The sequence below is a fragment of the Phasianus colchicus genome, chromosome 21, assembly GCF_987193195.1.
Source record: "Phasianus colchicus chromosome 21, bPhaCol1.hap1.1, whole genome shotgun sequence".
NCBI lineage: Eukaryota > Metazoa > Chordata > Aves > Galliformes > Phasianidae > Phasianus > Phasianus colchicus.
Window position 1 is genome coordinate 3602585 of NC_143456.1, and position 21231 is coordinate 3623815.

General features: G+C 41.9%; 1 protein-coding gene and 1 long non-coding RNA gene across 11 annotated transcripts; one reads left to right on the forward strand and one right to left on the reverse strand.

Moving 5' to 3' along the window:
* Positions 1-427: 427 nt before the first annotated feature.
* On the reverse strand, positions 428-14628 carry LOC116228193 (uncharacterized). Of its 10 annotated transcripts, none has more exons than XR_016459175.1 (7): positions 14130-14628; positions 13162-14022; positions 11477-11641; positions 9788-10779; positions 9526-9617; positions 8479-8569; positions 428-7464 (listed from the first exon to the last, which is right to left on the reverse strand). It is a non-coding gene; the product is annotated as an uncharacterized LOC116228193 (long non-coding RNA). The 10 variants fall into 10 exon arrangements; XR_016459178.1 differs by having other exon boundaries at positions 9788-9863; positions 10649-10779; positions 13162-14628; XR_016459176.1 differs by having other exon boundaries at positions 9788-9908; positions 10649-10779; positions 13162-14628.
* A 20-nt stretch (positions 14629-14648) lies between these two features.
* RFC2 (replication factor C subunit 2) lies at positions 14649-21078 on the forward strand. Its single transcript, XM_031591890.2, has 11 exons — positions 14649-14849; positions 15335-15404; positions 15842-15883; positions 16231-16337; positions 17208-17309; positions 17911-18011; positions 18689-18846; positions 19196-19261; positions 19752-19832; positions 20209-20322; positions 20782-21078. The coding sequence occupies exons 1-11, from the start codon at positions 14722-14724 to the stop codon at positions 20890-20892; spliced, it is 1080 nt and encodes a 359-aa protein (XP_031447750.1). The 5' UTR covers positions 14649-14721; the 3' UTR covers positions 20893-21078.
* The last annotated feature ends 153 nt before the right edge of the window (positions 21079-21231 follow it).

Here is a 21231-nt window from a genome sequence, read left to right on the forward strand (position 1 = left end):
GAGAAGTTTAAGTGATACAAACCCCACTCACCCTCCTTCCAGTAACACTCAGCACAACTGATGGTGCTTATTTGGGTGATGCTGATGTTAGATATGATCCTGTCTGAAGGCCTGATCTTGCTTTGGTTCACTGGGAGAAACAAGATTTCATCAAAACAGCTCCAGGATCCTCCAGGGGGTGAGCGTGCCTTGTACAGCACAACTGAAATGCTCTGAAAGAAGTCTTTCTACCAGCTTGACTGCTGTGCATTCCTACACACTTCTTACTGTAAAAGAAAGCGCAGGTGAAAATATACTGAAGGATCACAGCAGTTCTCATTAATTATGAAAATCAAGAAGAGCTTTTACAGGTGTTTTTGGTTTTTTGTTTTTTTTTTTTTAGTATATTTCCTCTTCTGAAAATAGTACATTAACTATTACTTAAACTCCAACCATCGGTGTAACGTAGTCCTTAGCACAATCTGGTTCCTCTCATTCTTCCTTTTTAAAGTAACCCTCCTTGCTGAGGAAACTGGGACAACACACCACACAAATGCAGCACAATAAAATGGACCATACTTTATTGTTGAAGAAGTCATTTTTATTACAAAACCTGTATTCAGGAGCCCAATAGCCAGTAGATTACAGAGAAATTCAGCATCCATTATGTGGAGGCTTGAAGTTCTGTCCACTGATAGAATGTCCAAGTGATGCACTCAAGACCATGCTGGCAGTGGAGCTCTGGATACCTCCTCTTTTTAGTCAGCAGGTTATTGTTAAGCCTTTGTTTGAAGATCTCAGCTTACAATGATGGGGACTATCAGCCCCTCCTCTTTGCAAGTAGGGGATTGAGTCCTGTAGAGAAAAAACTCCGTATCCATGGTCATCCAGTAGAAACTGACAGATGTTGGTCAACATCTACACCTCAGCATCAAACGTTTACAAGCAAGGATGACCAAAAGAAAGGAACACAAGACATAGAGGAACACAACACACAAATAGAAAAAGACAGCACATGAGGCTGAAGGGATATTTGGTACTACTTAACTACAACATCTTCTTTCTGGTAAAGAGGGGCCAGGGGAACAATCCAAGTTTAAGTAGTGGATGAGTTACTCTAAGCAAACCTTCAGCTCCAGCACAGCATTGCATATTTATATTCATTTTCTTTCTTTGTTACTGCCCTAAAGGTTGCTGTTTGTCTCAGTCAGGACTGAAGGTTGGGCTGTCCTTTGCTCAGCTGCTTTTTTACGTGACAGGAGAACTGGGAGCTGCACTGCAAGGTTTGCTCTGATAAAGACTTCCATGCCTACTGACCTCAAAGGGGAGCAAACATCACCAGCATTTTGTAGGCATGGAAACCAACACTGGGAGAGCTTAGCTCACCCTCCCAAGACTTGCTCTAACCCAGTACTGTACCCAGCTGTGCTACTAAGGCTGCCAGACTGTGGTTATTACGATGTTGTACTTCTACTCTGTTTATATATTTCTTTCTTATACACACTCAAGTCAGAATTAAGCCTATCAGATCTCCCAGCACAACGTCCTATATTCAAACCACTTCATGAAGCTACTTTGCAAAGTAAAAATTGTCTGTATAGCTCTGTGTAGCTCAGGACATCCCCAGGAAAATAAAAGGAGGCAAAAACAGTCATAATGTGGCAACTCTACCTTTTTCCAGTTGCCAAACCATGATGTTTGTATGCAACGACACCATTAGTTTGCAAACCATCCAAACCATTTTATGTTTTGCAAAGCAAAATTGCTTCTGGCCCAGCAATTGTTTTTTCCTTTTATGTCAAAAAATTATTCCTTTCTTCAGTTTCTGCTCCAAGGACGTGCCACCAGGCTTCTCTCTCTGCTGCCAGGGGTGAAGAGATTCATCATTTTCTCTGACCTGGTTGAAAAGGGTCTGTGACAAATTAGAACCAGACTATAGAGCATGAAAAAAGGAGATTATTTCCCCGTTGTTTGGGCCTGACAAGTAATACTGCAGATCAAATAAAAGCAGCAGATGTTTTCTACTACCAGAGCTACAGACTGTGCAGGACCTGCAAGAAGCAAGAAAGTCCCATTTCCTCTGCATAAACTACAGTGTGTTAGAAGATCAAAGTCAAGGGAAGGGAGCCAGGCTGAAAAAGCTCCCTGTCTGTGGCTAGAACTTAAGGAGATTTTGGTATCTACAAATGAAGCTGTGTTTAATGAGGAAGGGGAGGGAACTGTGCTCCAAGTTTTGATGCTTGGAGAAAAGCCATACTTTAAAAAAAAAACATCTTCCTTGGGAATGCACTCAGGTGGTTTGACCAGCTGGCCTGAGCATGCACACTGATCACAGTACAACTAGTTGCCCTCTGCTTCCCCCAAATGTCTGTTTCTGATTAAGGAAAGTTTTCGACTGAAGGTCCTGACTGACCTGACATAAATAGCACAGCAAAGAGAATAGCATCAATACAAAGCTCAAAACCCACAGCACATCCCATTTCAGAGCTGGTGCAGAGCTGCTAGCCTGTCTCTGGGACAGCTCTGTGGTAGTTAAACTGAATTTTGTTCTTTCCACAGAAACATCCCTTTGCTACAGAAATGTGCTATTCTGGTACAACAAACTATCTACCATATGTTAGGATTTTGTTTTTCCCACCATATTATGTTTTCACCATCAACCTATCCAACCATCCACTGATCCCAGCCGTCATTTCTTAGGAAGGCATTAAAAGGTTTAAAGAATCACCACGAGGTCTTTATAAAGAGGAGACTGTTTCTTTGTGCAGAAATAAGGCAGCAAGGTGCCCCAGATGACCTCATTTCTGTGGCTGAAAATTGCTGTAGCAATTGCTAGGAGGAAAGGACAATCGTGCCTCCCAAAAAATCCAGCCTTACTAAAATGGGTGTAGAAGAGTTGAAGAATCCTGCTCATTTGTCAGGTGTTGGCTTTGATTTTAGAATATTTATTACAGAAAAGCCCTTCTAATGTGGATTTCATCAGCCAGATGCCATGATATAACCCAAATCCAGGAACTTAGCGTGACTCTTTAGTTTCCTGCCAGTTTAGTCTTATTAATTGCACTGCATCAGTTGTATTATATATTTCAATGAGGAACAAATCTGCCAGTATGGCTTTCTACAGAACACAGTACTGTGATACATAAAAATTGCACTCCAATCTATTTTCTAGTTTTATTGCCACCATTAAATGGAAACTCCCTTCATCTCAGCTGTCCTCACTAACAGTGAAAGAGGAACAATTCTGCTGAACTAATCTGTAAAGTGCTTTGAGCTGACCAGACTAAACGTGGTTGCCACACATTAAAACAGCTCCTGGTGCCTGCTCTAGTATTTGTCTCCATCCTAAATCCTCACAGGTGAGCTCAATTAAAGCTGCAGCTGCTCAGTCCTTTTCAGTCACATCAGAACTGATGACTGAGCCCTGGCCTGCTGGGTGCACTACAACCACTGACCTGTCAGTCCTCACAGCTCCCATAAAGCACACACGTGCTCCATTTCACAACAGAAGGCACAGACACATGAGAATGATGTTTAGAAACAGGAGAGACAGTAATTATACCTGATATTCCTGAACAGAACTGTGTTACACTGCACTTGGCACAAGCAGCACATTTTCTATCCCTTCAAAGATGGTAACAGAGTAAATGCATTAAGCACCACTGTTCAGAAGAGGGTGACCCACTGCATGCACAAACAGACTGAGTAATGTCCAGCCTGTTTTTCTTTTTTTCCTTCTCTGCAAATGTCAGGGCTTGCTCATGCCAGCATGCATTGCACTCATAACTTCAGACAATGCAAATGCACAGTGTGCACTTCAGAACAGGCCAGTGGGAAATGCCAGCTTGTTAGTTGTGAAGGCTCAAAAGAATGAAGGAAAAGAGGCAAACTGTGTTATCATCTTTAGAAGCAGGAGAAATCTGAGGAGCAAATATAAAGCTAACAAGTGGAAAAATACAATTCAAGTAAGTTAACCTGTGGAAGACAGAGCCAGAATACATTAGAGGTCGTTAAGGTAATCATATTGCAGCTGTAGCTATGTTAATTCTATTTAGGAAAAACAAATAGCATGAGACAGCTCTCAACTGAAAAGAAACTTATCTGAACAAACTCAATAGCTGTTTGATATGGCACTTCAGGGCTGCTTCTCTTTCCACTGAGCCCATGATAACATATGGGGATGCTCTGAAGGGATATTTGCTTGAAGAGCCTTCTGGTCTCTTCCAGTAGGCACTCTTGAGGTATCTTTTCTTTTATATTCTCCACAATACATCTGAGAATGCTTGTAGCAAAAGAGCAGAAATAACTGATTACTGAGATATATGCTGAGGAAAGGAAATTAGAAACAAAAAGTTTACCAGGGCATCTTTTGGTGAAGAATTCTTTCAAAATATGAATTTAATCATCTCACACCTATCCAGCGTGCAAATGGTATACATAGCTAAAGGAAAAAACAGAAAAGATATTTGTGAACTGAGCTTAAAATGTCATGGAAACAGATGTCCTCCTAACAGGCTGGGAATTCGTTTCCTTGTTGTACATAGGCAAGTGTGACAGAGAAATTCACCCACTCCCATTTGTACCTATGATATTTAAGCAGACCATAAACATTGACCAAAATCTGAAATATGTAACAAATGACTACATCCAATTGTTTTCTTCACAACTTGGCTTATTTTAAGATATTATTATACTCTGTAGCACCATAATACAAAGCCATGGCCATATTGCAATTTGAGAGCAAATTGCCTTGAGAAGACATACTGCTATGACCTTCAGGTCCTAACAGTCAGGGAGTTAAGTCTGACCATTTCTGCACTTACAGTGCTCTGCTCATGCAGATGACGTTTCACAGGGCTGGCATGACTGATCTGAGAGCTGTAATGCAGGGCTACATCCTGCAATTGCTCCAATAGAAAAGGACATTAGATGTTAACACCTGTAAACAGATAGCACTTCAAACGTGCAGGGCAGTTTCACTCTCTTTATTCCCTCCCACCCAAAAAATAACATATCAGTGTGTTTAAAGATCAAGTCTGTGTGTCTGGTGTATCTAGAAATACATACCCAGATCAGCTTGAGCACGAGTTGAAAAGAAATTATAATCTTGCTGGATTCATTCCATCATTGCTGCCACAGCTGTATTGCTTTGAGAGGTATGGAATGCACAAAAATACCTGTAAATCTAACACAGGAGAGTAAAACACTTCTCCCACAGCAACGTGGGCTTTAAGGAGGCAAGTGTCACCCTCCACACAGAACAGGACCAATTTTGGCATTTGTTTGCAGCTGTGGCTGCAGTCTGACAAAGCCATGGGCTTAGCTAGGATGTGCTGTCACCCAGCTGCACAAGAAGCCTGTCTCTGATCTCTGCAGCAGAAGATTAGTTGCACACATTTTCCACCTCTACCACCTCCTGGCCTACAGCAGACTATGATTATACCAACACAAAAGATGCTTTTATCATCAATTGCAGTGAAGTTGCACCCAAACACAGAAGCCTGGGAAGCATCAGCCTCCCAGTTTGCCAGTTTCAACAGGGAACGGAAGCCTCAATTTAGCAGAAGTCATAACTGCAGGTTTAAATTCATCTGTGGGAGCAATTGCTGTGAAATTAATTAGATCACCAAGTGTGCATAGTTAGACCATGGCTTGCAGGTGCACAGCACCTTCCAGGATCAGCCCTTATCCAATGCATTACCTTGTTTTAAAGCAGCAGAACACAGATGCAACAGAATGCCAGTAGAGACAGCACTAAGATTTGAGCTTGTAAACCCCTTATTTTCTCAAGCAAGCTCAACTTTCCTACAGAATTTGATTTTCCAGTTATATTCCTGCCTTTAACACAGATTTTCCAGCTATGCGGACTGAACCATAATGAAGTCAAGTGCCTTGCTCAGAGTTACACTGACTGAGACATGGGACAAAGAAAAATTACTTCTGACTTGAGATGTCCTTTGAATCACTCTGTTAGTTCCAGTTCTAAAAAAACATAATAAAATCTACCATGCTGCCTCACGTGCATCCAGCAAATCACTCTCTGCAGCACCTTTACCAGCAGGTTATTTTCAATAAGTAACAATATTTCCACCCTGAAATGAGCTTTACTAAGCACAGCTCTGTGTGTTATAATGAAACAACAAGAGATGTTCACCGAGGGCATTTTGCTGCTTTCTAATTGCACTGTGTTAAACCTCCACATGCACTGACAGTTCATCCCAATAAAAGGCTAACTGATAGCTGTGCAAACACACCACTTTATGCAGCCACTATCTGAATTTCACAACAAAGATTAACAGAGCAGCTCTGTCCCTCTGTCTCTGGCTCTGAAGTAACTCAGTGTTGGTGGCATTTGTATGACTGTATCACCCATCCACAGCAGAGGAACCTCTGAAAGGCAGAGAAAGCCAAACCCAGCCAGTCTAAAGGCAGCATGTAAGAATTTCTGCCCTTTCAACACCTTTATCAACCAGATGGCAGCATGCAGTTCAGGTGGTTGTTAACTGGGAACTCACTGATCTGACAAAGAGAGCTTCTGAAATGCAGTATAGTCACAGTGGACTCACTGCACACAATTTATATAGCACTATATGCTCGGGAAGCAGCTCACCCTATAAAATCCCCCTATAGTGCTGCAGTAAACAGCAGTTTACATCTGAACTGATCATCTGTTTGGCTTTATAGAAACAAACATACAAAGCACCATAGATAAGTCCTGCATGTACAAACATGTAATGCTTGCATGTAGCTGTGTTTATTAACACACATAAAACCTGCACAAGTATAGTTGTGTGAGTCATATAAGGAAGAATTCAGTAGGTATAACAGACAAAGGCCACACTGTAGGTCAAAACTCTTTCCTCTTGGAGAAAACATCGCACTTTCCTGTTTCAGTTTTGCCATCTATATGTTGGCAATATCAGGTTGTTTTGGGATTCCAGCAAGCGTGTTGCTTGGATAAATGAAGTTTTCAGCTACTCAGTTAAAGATCCTATCAAAATATTAACAGTAAACCAAGTTTAAAGCTAAATCTGAGAGCAAGCTTGGAAACTATCACTTAAAAATATATCTAGGAATCTGCCCTGTTCTCAGCTGATCCGAGTACTGAATTCAGAAACTAATTTAAGAGAATGGAAGCAGTAACAGTGTAGGAATCAGCCTCTGTTCTCAGCTTTGGTGGCAGCTTCATAGTTGAAAGCAGTACTTACATGAAATGCTCAGCAGCCTGGAAATATCAGGGACAAACCATGTGTAGGGAAGAGACAGTTGCCAAAGCTCAGTAAGCAGGCACTGAATGTAACACTATGCATTGTTACTAAGTCATACGGGAAAGATTATATTCAGTATCCCACCTCTTCATCTATAAGGCTGTCACCCAAACAAGGAGCACAGGAATGGTCACCAAGAGGCCAAATGCTTTTGTGTACAGTTAATATTTTCATAAAATATCTGCTTAATCTCAACAACATACAAAGTTGAAAGGACCTGCAAGAAAAGTAGAAAAGCAAAGCAAAAGCAAAATGTTTTTGATAAACTGTAGAAGCAGCTGAAAACAAGCAAACAAATGAGAAGGGATTCAGTATGGAGAAGTGGATGCAGAACTCTACATTCATCTGGATAAGTGTAAAAAAGAGAAAAAGGGGAACACCGGGCAAATATCAACTGGTTATCACAATCAAAACTGAACATCAGCCAGTGATACGCTCTGAACTGAAATGATGACAATTCATTTTTTGCTCAAAATTAAATACCTCAAGTATTTAAATTAGTCTGAGGTACTTAAATTAGACTGTTATGGACTGTTTGAAACAAGGCAGCATGCAGTGAGCTGTGCCTCCATGTGAGCTACGGGCTACATGTTCATACTGGGTGCAGTAACTAGGCTAAAGCCTGGGGCTGTTTCCCCTCCCCTCCCTGTACTGGAGGAAGGAGGGATCAGCAACCACAGCAATAAAAGCAGCGGCCACCCCAGCTGCCAGTGCTTTCCTCCCTTCATGACTCCAGGAGTATGGCTCATATTTTATTCATGAAAAATGAGGCCTCTGGGGGCCTAAGGAAGAAAAAAAAAAAAAAAAACGCCAACAGGAAGTAAATATTTCTCAGGGGCACTTGCTTGCAATCTGGCAAGTCTCCAAGGCTTCGTGAATGAGAAGCAGGGGTGGAGGAGGGAAGCCTGAAGCCTTCCTTCCTGATGGCACTCCTGTGATGGAAGGAAGGAGGACCACAAAGAGTGAGCTGCACCTTGAAGGTTGCTGTGGTGACCCAGTGCAGCAGGAACAAAGTGGGTGCCCCCAGCCAAGATTTTGTATCAGTAAACAATCTCCTACAATCCTTCATTTTCCTGAGAAGAAAAACACAAATCTGATGTCACCTGCCTACCACTAATTGGAGATGGTGTCATGTGAACTCTAATTGTAGAAGCATAGCCATCATTCCCCCCTCACAGTTCAATCCTAACACTGACACAGCACCGGCTGTTCCTAATTTCATAAGCCTTACCATCAGGGATGACTGTTTCTGAACTAATTGTTTTGCACAGGACACTGAAGCTCTTTCTGAGAAGCCTGGACTTCTTGCAGATCTCTGAAATCTGCATGGAAAGAAGGAAGCAGTCTATTACTGTCTGACAGACTTTCTTAAAAAGAACAGCTGCAAGAAAAGGTTTATCTCTAGACAATTATAAAGGAATGTGGCATTTTACATTAACATCCATTTTTCATTGTCTTAATTACCATCTAACAAACATTAGCCCTCAATATCTCCCCTACAGGGCTGAGCAAATGAGAAACAAGCCATAGTGGTTCAGTCAGAATGAAGGAAAAGAAAAAACAAGACCAAAAAAAAAAAAAAAAAAATCAGAAGTGGCAGAGGAATGCACCCTGGGAGGGACAGCCAACATTCATTTAATAATGCCAACATTTTGTATGAAAAGCTTTCCTGGGTGGCTGTAAAGCATATGGATTAATACCAGCATGTAGGGGAGTTAGATTAAAAAATAAGTCAGTATTTAAGGTGCTCTTTATGGGATGAGAGATGGGGAAATAGAGATATGGTACGCCACCAGGTAAGATTACTGTGCAAATAAATTCAAAACAAACAAACCTCTAAGGACAACCCCAAATTAAATCCTGGTTTTGTTGGAATGAATGGGACTTTCCTCCTCACAATAACACTACAATTACACTCATTTCTTTTCAGTTAGCTCACCTTCCTTATTTTGAAAGTCTCACTTCAGTGCACCCACCTTGAGCCTGCATGTGCTCAGAGCCCATTGGAGACAAGGTCAGGGAGGCAAAGCCAACCCTGTTCTCAGGGATCAGCTCTCAGAGCTGGGGCACTTCCCTGCTCTACAGTCACCATCAGCTTCTCTGGTACCACTGCATGAACTCTGAACCCTCATTCAACAGAACTGAGATACCTAAAACAGATTACAGAAACTCTTCCTTCTGGGTGTTTTTATTTTATTTTAAACAGAATGTTTAAGTAAACGTTGAGCAAAATTCCCAGAGCACAAATATTTAAGCTAAGTGGACCATCTTGTAGCACCTGGCTGGCCTCTGATGGCTGGTGATGGTTAGAAAGGTCTTACATTCATCCACAGGGATCCCAAAAGCATTTTAGAAAATATGCCGTGGAACCTGTAGTTATAATAAACATTTATTTAGGTATCTGCATATATACTGAATTATTGTCAATTAAGCAAACAAAAATCTAATAAGCAACTCATATGTATAAAGTGGTTTCAGACTGGCACATGAGATCCTCCATGCCAATTTTGACATCAGAAATGTTTTACCCTGTTACTTACAGCAGTGAAGTTACACAGACATCTGTGGAAGCTGATGACGCACAGTTCCTCTGCAACGGAGGTACTCTTAGATGCTCTACCAAACAAAGCAGACTGCTAGGTATTTCTGCTAATGTTGAAGCTGCTTTGAGCAAGTGCAGGTAAAAATCAATGGAAAAAGAGCAATGTGAGTGCAGAGAAATCAAGTATTTTGGGGGAAAGTGCACCAGAAGACATTTCACTCTATGATATTGTTTGTTCACTTGGAAGGGGCAAATCCCAGATGACTAATGCAGGAAAGAAGAAATTCTCCCCACCTCAGCCCTGTTTCTCAGACTTGTCCTGTCTTAACTTTAGCTCAGTGCTGTTGCACTAGCAACAGTGAATAACAAATGCCCTGAATTGGAGGTTATGTTGGACCTAATTAAGGCATGGGAAATTTAGATAGGCAGCTTTAATCCACAGAGTTAATCCAAGAAGAATGAAGCCTGGCTTGTGGGATTAATAACCAAGGATTTACCTCCACAGGAACATCCAGTCACTTCTCAATTGGAAAGGTGCAATGTGGAGCACAAGGGCTGTGCTGGCACCACACTGCTGCCAACTCAACTTTTGAAACAGTCAAAGTCTGAGAGCATGTTTCTGTATTATCCTGTGGCTTTAATACAGTCTTTGAGATATACAGCCACTAAAACAAGTCTAAAGAGCACGAGTCCTATTTTTTCTTTACATGTCTGTGCAAAAATACTCCAAACATTTAGAATAAAGTTCAATTGCATGCACAGAGATTGGAAGATAACAACTGGAATTTTATTTGTCAGATTTTTCTTACTTCCTCTGTCCTTATTTTATGATTAAGCCAAGCTCCACCCTCACCTTTACCTTTTGGTAAATTCCTCCTCTCTGCTTTAAGAACTTCCTGTTTTGAACAGCGCAGCTCTTCCTTCTCTGCAATCCATGCTGTGCAAGCTTGAAGGAATCTTGAGTTCTACTGCCTAATCATTTTAGGGCTCCTAAGAAACAATGACAGTATTGTGTTTTCATCGTTGACATAAAGAAAGTGAATGCAAACAACTTTTATTGAAGATTCATTTGTTCCATTTGGCCAAAAAAAGGCTCTGATCAAGTTTTGCTCAGCATTTAATAGATGAAACACAGCTGAACAGGGTTGCCTAATGTCATGCAGCATCAGTTAGGGGCAGTCAGTGGAGAATATTGCCAGACTGTTGATACAGGGAACCAACACAAAAGAAATACAGATACTGGGATGCAGAACAGGATAACCATGCTGCATCACGCCTGCACCATATCTAAGCAGAAGTCAAGCAGTATTGTAACTTAAATTTAAAACCACTCCACTTTGCATTAACTCCATTGCAAAGTTCTTTCAAAGTTCCTGACAAACATTAATCAAATAGTAGCAGGCATTGCCTTTATCATGGGACAAACAATGCCCATGAGATCGAGTGTTATGTTGAAAACACAGACCAAGTGGCTCACTGTCAAAAGAGTGGGTGAACACAGACTGCCTGTTTCTATTCTAACTATCCAACGTTACTACTCATCAAAGCTTTAAGAGGCACTGCCTCCCTCTTCTGCTTTTGCAGCAGCTCATGACTTCACCTTTAAGCAGACTGCTCACAGATCACAGCGTCAGCAGCCCACCACTGCCTTTTAGCCTCCAGGAAAACGTTCACTGAAGAGAGTTACCTTTCCTGCAGACAAAAGAGGGATCAGGGCAGAGCCTGATCTCTCAGCTGTCACGCGTGGCCCTGCATGGCACTGCACACAGGTGTCTGTACTCCCTCTGCCGACTGAAGCCGAAACTACACGTCTGGTTTTGTATCCTCGTAGTCGTCTCCCAGGCGCTTCAAACTAACAAAAATAATTGGAACTTAAATGACATTTTCAGCTTGAAGCTTCCAAAGACCAGAAACGTAGGTTACTACTCCTGAATCTTGCTCTTTTAGCCTAGTGTAAAGCACTGGGCAAATTACAATACATTCCTCAGCACCCACACAGAAATCATAACAAAGCTTATCTGGATGAAAATTGTGATGACTTCAGTCTAATTCTAAGTGTTTTTAAATGCTTATATGAAATAGCTACATATGTGTTTATTTTTAACAACATGAGAGTATTCTGATAGCAACAACCTTCAGTCTTTCCAGCTACCTTTTCTTTGCAGTTTGTGATTTCCCTCACTTCCAGCAGCACGAATTGCTTAAACTCAGACTGAGACAACATGCTGCTTATAATTGCATGTGACAACATTAAAAAAAAAAACCAATAGGAGAAGGTACTTCACAAAAATATAAAGAGCAATTAGATTTAGTAAATAAAAGCACCCAGGTAACAGAGCAGGCAGCTGTCACACCGTGTTCACCCAGGCTGCACGGGTGAGCTGCTGTTGCTCTGCAGCTAGTGGAGATGCTAACGAGAGAGGAAGGACAAGGCAGAGGATAGGGAAATAAACTCAGAGATTCTGGTGTTCTGGCAGGGAACTCAGCCATAGTGTTTAGAAACAAATTTTAAATGGTACATGTCCCCTCCCAGTTATGTTCTACAGAAAAGTGCACAAATAGAAGGATGCTATGATGCTGCAAGAAAGATAAAATGAATATCCCACATATCCTGGCAGCATCTTCCCCTTTTCTGGCTTACTTTTTTTTGCCCCTTTAGAGGTCAAGCACAGCAGCTCCGCATGAATCCAGGCTTCCATCAGTCTGGATGAAGATAAACTAAGCCCAGGAAACACTCTAACATAGCAGTGCCATATTTCATAAAGCACCAATCCAGCCCTCTTTCCAACCATCCCTTCACTTTTTTCTCTCTTGGTATCTGTAGACCTTTGCTTTATGCTTTCAGTCTCAGAGAGCAGATGATAAAACGGTTGGTAGCATCAGAATTCATTCCATTCTCTCCATACTAACACTATGAAAAGGAGAGAGAGCACAGGGAATAGCCTCAAAGGGGACTGCAGACTCCACATTTTGCTGGCAGCAAGACCATCTGTGCTACGTGACCTACTTGTGGCTGCTGAACAACAGCACGCTGCAATAGGAGGTGACAGCTTAAACTGGGACTGCAGGGCTGGTGTGGATGGGGAACAGCCAAAGGAACTTTGCATTTCTCTTAATACTGTAATTTAAGGTCTCAGCCCCCAGTGTTTCAGATCTGCTGAATAACAAAATAATGGTAAACTGAGCTTACGGTTTGTTGTTTGGTTGGTTTTCTTTTTTTTTCACCCACAGCAAAATCACCTGAATGTTCTACATTTCTCACCACCCTCCTCAAAGCATTACATGTAACTTTTTGTGACTTATCTGTAACAAATATGCAGTACACATGTACTTTTTGATCATTATTGCCCGAGGTTTAATTATTTCTCTTACCTCACAGGTTTGACACCTCACATCCCCTTCATCATTTCATCACTATAGCTCTTCACTGTTTTCAACTACTGTTTCACCTTGAGTGCCTTCACTGGCTTAAACTTCTTGCTCAGACTCAAAACAAAACTACTTTGCTTGCCACCAGCTGTAGCATGCAAAACAGCAATTCTTTTGCCACAACTTCTGCATTTTAACCAACTCCCTGACAAAACCTCCTGCACTGAGATTTAGTTTCCCTATAGGAGTTAGAGTATGAGCTTCTGAGAGTAGATGAGATGAGAACTTCCACATGGTCTTTAAAGGCCTTGTTCTCTACAGCTAACACCTGCAGATGAGACATCCTTGCTCTTGGGATAAACACAGGATCACTGTTTTATTTCTCTCGTAGGATCTTCATTACTAGTAGCAGATGCTGTTCGAATACATCCAAGAATAGCACTCATCTTGCTAACTAGATTATCAGCAAAGTGCTGTTATCTGTACTGTATATCGGTTACAGATGCTTAGTAAGCTTTTTCTGCATATCTTTTGGGGGTGTGAAAGGACATCAGCAGGAATTTACTGAAATTCAGGGTCATTCTCCCTTCAAGCAGTGTTGATTATACATCAAAAGAGTTCTGCTATTTCAGCACTGAAATTGCAACTCAATTTATGCTGGATGTATCCTGTGATCTCAGCTTGACAATCCCAACAGTTCACAATCTGGGACAGGAGGTTGTCAAAGCTGAGGTATAGCTATTCACATACCCTACTAATATCACTGTACCCTCAATAAATACCTGAGCTATAAGCTACAGAACCACTGCAGATACACGAGGAGTCACTGCCTACACAGAGGGTGCAGTGCTTTGGAAGGCTAATCTGCAAACAAACACATATTGCAATTGGTTAGCAGAAACACATCACAAAAATCTGTCATCAGGCACTCTGCATCAATTCTCACAAATAGTCTTTCAACCAGCCCTTACCAGCAATAATCCTGCATGTACAGTGGGAGAATTAACCCTGGCCAGGAAAATTATATCTTATCCAGAGGCTGGTACTTCCTAAGAGCATAACAACTGTTTAATTTGGCAAGAAATCAAAGCATGACTCGTGTGCTGTACTGACAGGCTTTTATGACCGGCAGTGCTGTATGCAGCTGCAATATTTTACTGCCTCACATTGGCTCCTGCTGAACACTGCAGCAAGCTAAATCCGAAGGAAAAGAGCAACGCAGTCAGCCTGAACGTTAAGACGACAACGTATTCATGTGGTATTTGCCTTACAAACGCCCTGAACGCTGTGGAAATAAAACCAACTGCCCTGTCCTTGTATGTCACACGATTACGTCTCGATTGAATTTCCTACTGTAAGGAAGAGGAGGTTAACCCGCGCTAATCTCAAGCAGCCGTGCAAAGCCTGCCGACCCCTCACAAACCCCCTCTCAAACCCACCGCTCCCCGCAGAGCCCCGCCCCACGGCCTGCCCCCCCCCCCCCCGCCCCACGAGGCGGGCCCACAGCGCGGCCGCCCCTCGCGGAGGCGGCGGGAAAACGGGGCCGGGCGCGCAGCCGCCGCGATGGAGGAGGAAGAAGTGGCGGAGGTCATGGAGGACGAGAAGGCCGGGCCCGCGGCTGCTGAGAAGCGGGGCCCAGCCGACACGCTTGGGTCCGCCCCTGCTGCCGGCGGCCATTACGAGCTGCCCTGGTGAGACATGCGGGCCGGAGCGCTTCCTCAGGGGAGAGCGCGGGCGGCCGCGCGGTGCTGAGGGAAATGGAGCTGGGGGGCGGGAAGAAAGGCCGAGCGGCGCGGCCATTGGTGCGGAGCGCGGCGGGGGGCGGGGCTCGGCGTGGTGTAGCCTATGGAGAAAGCGGGGGGCGGGGCGTAGCGCGGCCTATGGCGTGAGTGAGGGGGCGGGGCGAGCAGTTGGCGGGAAGGCGGCTGCGCGCTCTGAGGGCTGCGCGCGGGGTTCCACCTTTTCCTTTAAAGTGGCGAAAATAAAGTAACTTTCAGACAATTAGTGCTGCGAATTGCTGCTCTTGGCATCCCCGCAGCGTTTGCGTCAAAGACACCTCGTGTTATCTTTGTCCTATGTTGTCTTAATGCCTCGTGTAATCTTAATCTCCCAGCAGCGTAGGGCACTGTTAAAGTTCCGTTAGACGTGCCTCAGTGTTTGGGTTTTATTTCTGCAGGGTGGAAAAATACAGACCTCTGAAACTATGCGAAGTGGTTGGAAACGAAGACACAGTGAGCAGGCTGGAGGTGTGTGGCTGCTTGTTTGTTCATGAGAGAAAAAAAAAATGCCATTTTGCATCCATCCCCAGAGCAGAAACAGCACTTCCACGTTTCCACGTCTGTCTGTGGACATTTGGACACGAAACTTTCTGATTTTCTTCAGAAGTTACAAGTTTTAGGACAAGTGTGATCAGTGCTCAAAAATAAATGTGCCTTCTGTACTTGGGGTGCTGTGCAAATTGGCTCCAGCTTAAATGCAGCTTAAAAGTTGTAACTTTTAGTAATTTGGGGACTGGCTTTTAACCATAAAAAAGCAGCAAGGCTAAAAAAAAAAAAAAATAATGAAAGCAGGAGAGAAGAAGAGAAATGGCAGCTCTTTCTCAAGGTTAAAATGGAATAGAATTGGAAACTTTGTTCCCACTGTTTTCTTACATAGGTGTTTTGTTGTTGTTGCTCTTTCTTAGGTCTTTGCAAAAGAAGGGAACGTCCCAAATATTATCATTGCGGTGAGTATTGCTGTGGCATTTTGCTGTGTCTGTCCCAGTGCAGAGATCCAGGCACGACCAGTTAGATTTGCACTGTGGTACCACTGAAAGAGATGTTATGGTTACAGAGCAGTACCTTCAGCAAAAAACACAGCAAGGAAACAACCTTCTGTTACTGAAATACTGAAAACTAACTCAGCCTTTGGGTTCCTATTGAAGCATGTCTTGTGCTTCTCTGCTGCTGGAAGGAGGATCCTGAGCTCGGGTCACTTCTAGCTGTGATTGCAGCTGTTTTTCATCAGTGGGGAGCATTGCAGAGAGTACAGGTGAGGAAATGGCATTGCACTCATCAGCAATTGTATTTCCAGGGTCCCCCTGGAACGGGAAAAACCACCAGCATTCTCTGCTTGGCTCGTGCTCTGCTTGGCCCTGCATTAAAGGATGCTGTTTTGGAGCTGAATGCCTCAAATGACAGGTGAGAAGGAATAAGCCTTGTCAAGCTTAATGAAGAAGCAAATATTCATTTTTATTTTTAGTTGAACTCAGGCCAACTTGATAACGTTACAGTAAGGCCCCTACTACTTTACTGTAGTTTTTCCAACTCAAAATTGGGCAATTTTTGGTGTCCAGCTAGCACTGTAGATATTATCACTTGATGTTTTATAAACTCGACAGGAACTGCCATGTAAAAAAATATAAGCAGATGGAGTGCAGAATAGATAATAGTACTGTCTTCTCAAATTTACTTCAAAGGGTTATGTTTCCTGCATCCATGAAGATCCTCCTAATGAAAAGTGAATGAGTTATTTATAATGAACCTCTTCAGTGCTTAAGAAAAAAAAGGGGAAGCGATAGAAATTTAAGACTGTAAGGACAATTGGGAATAACACTGTAGGATAAGGATGTCAGGTATATAGAAGGCACTGACTTTTCTGCAGCAATCAGGCACTAAAGGCTGATTATATTTCCCAAATTCTGTAGCAGACACTGTTCTGAGGACATTTCATAGAGGGTTAGGAATGCAGTGGTTTATACCAGCCTGTTTAGTTCTATAGCTCTTCCACAAATCATGGCATAACAGGCATTTTCTAAACAGAACAAAAAAATAAAATCCTTTATTTTTAAAAGTAAGTCTTTGCTGGGACTCTGTCTAGGAAGGGATTCATGTTGTGCTAGCACAGCTTCACGGTAATTGTCCTGGCACAGCTGACTGCTTACTTTTGAATGGAAATGAACAGTGCAAGAATGGGGAGCACAGGAGCACTCCAGCCACTGTGGCTGCTGAATGAAAGCCATGATGGAATTTCACCCGACTGAACATAAATGACTTCAATTATTGTTCCAGAGGCATTGATGTAGTGAGAAACAAAATCAAAATGTTTGCTCAGCAAAAGGTCACACTTCCAAAAGGTCGGCACAAAATCATCATCCTCGATGAAGCAGACAGGTACATTGTTTTTTTTCTTGACCCCAGCTACTATGTGAAATATTTTCTATCTATCCTGCTATCTTGGACAGTATGAGATGTTCTGAGCAGGCTATCAAAAATGATTTGAGAGGAAACGTGTATGAAGCAGTACTCTTACAAGATTCCTCATACTAAGTTGTGATCGTGGACTCAAAGGAAATGCTCAATATTGGGGTGAAGCACTTTGGGATTTAGTTTGATGTAATCTTACCATCTTCCAGTTCACTAGCTGTTTTTCTTTGAAAAGAATCTAGTTTACATAGACACTTAATTTCACTGGATAAAAATAGGACACTCTCCTCCTGCATACAAATGGTAGTATTCTTAGCAGTACTCTTAAGAGCACTGATGATTTGATTTTACATGTTAATTTATGGAGGACTCAATAACTGGCTGAGGTTATGACTGGTGACTTGTTCATGTCTGCCAAAATCTGAGGCTTGCCAATCAAAAATACCAGGTAATTTACAAAGCGCTGTCCGATATCAGTAAACTCTAAAGCTTGTATAAAAATAGTCACTAGGCTGCAGCTTTAAGTCAGTGAAGGGTAAAATCTGTCCTAACTCCTTTTCTTCTTCAGCATGACAGATGGAGCACAGCAAGCATTGAGAAGAACAATGGAAATCTATTCCAAAACAACGCGCTTCGCACTTGCATGCAATGCCTCTGATAAAATCATAGGTAAAGCTCTGTTAGTCCCTGGATGTTCTGGTCATATGCTCCCCATGCTGCTGGGTAGCCTCCAAAGTAGTACTCAGAACCACTTGGAGCCTGCTCATTGCAAGAAGCCATGGTACTTCAGAAAAATCAAACCACCAAAACATCTAATGTTTTCTAAAACAGCTGATGAAGAGCACGCTTGCATAGCTGATAAACCTTCCGAACAGCTGTTTTTTCATGAAAAGTGCTGTGCATGACTGCAGAGCAGATTTCTTCAGGCTTAATCAGCATCCAGCTCTGCTACAGCTTATGATTTTTGGTGTGTTGTTCAGCCCATCTTGTCCTGCTTTCTGAAGCGCAATCTTGAAGTTTGCCTGTAGGTGAACACATTGTAGAGCTTCAGGCTGTTCTTCTTTAGCAGTTAAAGTAGCATGATAAACATCTACATTCCAGGAAAACCAGGAGAACAAAAGAAGTTGTCCTTGATATATATAACACACTTAGATTCAAATGAAGGACTATATGAATTACATGTGCTTAAGCAGATGTTATTTTCACTCTGCTTTACATGTTCTTAAAGTGACAAATCAAGAGTAGTTAAGAGCTTGGAAATTAACATATTTTCTTCCCAAATGAAATGTTTTTATGTTTGTTATTAAGAAAAGAGGGAAATGCTAATTATGCATCTCTGTCCTCAGAGCCTATTCAGTCTCGGTGTGCAGTGCTGCGTTACACCAAACTGACAGATTCACAGATCCTTGCAAGGCTACTGAAAATTGTTGAAAAAGAGGATGTACCATATACTGATGATGGATTAGAAGCCATTATCTTCACAGCTCAAGGAGATATGAGACAGGTAAAAGAAGGAAGACAGGGAAACAAAGCCTTCTGTTCAAGCAACTTTGAGTTGTGGCTCTCAAGGATTCATCTCTGGGGATATAAAGCGAAGGGGAGGTGACATACAGCACAAGAATAACTAAACTGCTTGGTTTTGCAAGGTTTTAAAGCTCCTGAAAAGGGAATTGGCGGAAATCAGATACTGAATTTGTTGGGGAAAACAAAGCCTGCATGCATTTAATCTGTTGCCTACTTGAAAACTGCATATTTGGTTGCCATTTCCCAAGAAGTGTATTTCATCCTAAGGGGTGCAGTCAGAAGCAGAGCACTTCACAAAATAACTGAAGTCTTTGTTTTCCTTTTTGCAGGCCTTAAACAACTTACAGTCTACATATTCTGGATTTGGTTTCATAAACAGTGAAAATGTCTTTAAGGTTAGTAGTACTGTGAAACAGCCCAGGTAAAAGTCTTAATACCGTAACTGTGTGAGACCTTTCTTCAAATATACATGACTCTGATAGTGCTTTACCCCTTTGCAGACACTATGATAGATGTAGCAGTGATAGCATTAGTCAAAGAAGCCTGGCTTTTGAAAGGCAGGAAGTGCTTGCAGTCCCTAACAGCATGTCTAAGACTTTCTGCTTTTCCTGCTCTTTCAAAGCACATGAATCACATAACTGCTGGGAAATTGCACAGTGATAACTTTTGATTCTATTACTTGAGTGCTCTCATGCAGTGCTATCGAGTCTACCACAGTAGGATAGTTATGTTATCAAAAGTGTCATACAGCTTAAAATGTAATTAATCTGTATTGTAAGACATTCTGATTCAATATTTAAACTGTATAAAAGCTTGATGAGAACACTTGGGAGTTCAATTATGGGATGTTCTAGTATTTTGAAGTGTAATAATTGTTTGATACAGGTATGTGACGAGCCTCACCCTCTGCTTGTGAAAGAAATGATACAACACTGCATAAATGCAAATATTGATGAAGCATACAAGGTGGGTTTTGGTGTGTTTTGGTGTGTTCTGTGTACAGACACCCCTTTCCTCTGCAGAATGTCTGTTTGATTTGAAGAATTCATTGTGCACCACTTGCTCTTTTTGAAAAGAGCAAAACCATGCATACGAATTGCTGAATAAAATCTCTTCCTTACAGGAGTTTTGTTCAGATGAATAACCCATCAAGCAAAAAAAAAACCCCAAAACAACAACCCAAGCAGTAATGAAATTACTCACTAAACAGAATCAATGTTAAATTGTTTGATAAACAGCACGTGTAGTTTCACCAGTTGCACATGCCTGCCTCAAAAATGAATATGCTTGACTCAAATGAGAAGTTTTGCAGATAAATGTAGGATTGTTCTTGCCTGCACAGATTCTTGCCCACCTGTGGAGACTTGGATACTCTCCAGAAGACGTGATTGGCAACATCTTCCGTGTGTGTAAAACCTTTCAAATGCCAGAATATCTGAAGCTGGAATTTATCAAGGTTAGTATTAAACTAGTTACTTATGGGGTCTTTTTGTCTGTTACAAAAAGAGGATGGGATTTTTATCACAGGGCAAGCTCAGAGTTTTCTGTTTGCTGTTTGTTAGTGTAAAAAAATCGTATTTGTTATTACTGCTTTCTTTCTTACTCCGCATTATTAGTTTGTGAATAAGAGCAGTCACTTGAAGTTCAAAGTCTAACACCCCATGGAAGTGCCAAATGTCACTTCAGTGATCAACTTACAAAGAAAATGGGGAAATACAGACTTCAATTAAGAAAAAATACCTTGTTCTAATTAGTCTACATGAGAATGCAATAGTCCATAGCCAAAAATGGTTTTCTTAAGTTTGAGCAACTCTGAAGATAGTTTCTTAGGAGTAAGGGATACAGTGGGGCATCATTGGTCAGACCATATAAAAACTGCAGGACAAAACAGAAGGTTTGGCATTGTTTTTCTCAGGAAATTGGCTACACACATATGAAGATAGCAGAAGGTGTGAACTCACTGCTACAAATGGCTGGACTCCTTGCCAGGCTGTGTCAGAAGACTGCAGCTCCTGCAGCAAGTTAGAAACCTGACTGAGCTGAAACCTGTGTTGTGGAAGGTGAAGGCCTGGTGTGTGAGGTCAGCAGCTGTGTTTGTCCTGAATTCTGTCAGTCTGATTTTGCTAAATCCCAGAACCAGGTTCTATTGTAAAATTAACTTGCATTTTTTTTTTTAAATTTAGACAAATAAAGCTTTAAAATCTACTTTAACTGAAGTATTCTTACCTGTTGTGTGATTGGGGCAGAGGAGAGGACTGGCAGTTCAGGAAGGAGGAGCAATAACATCTATTTCACTCAACAAAACTGCCTATGGCAACGATACCAAGACTTAACAGCAGGAGAGACAAAATTTTAATCCCTTTGT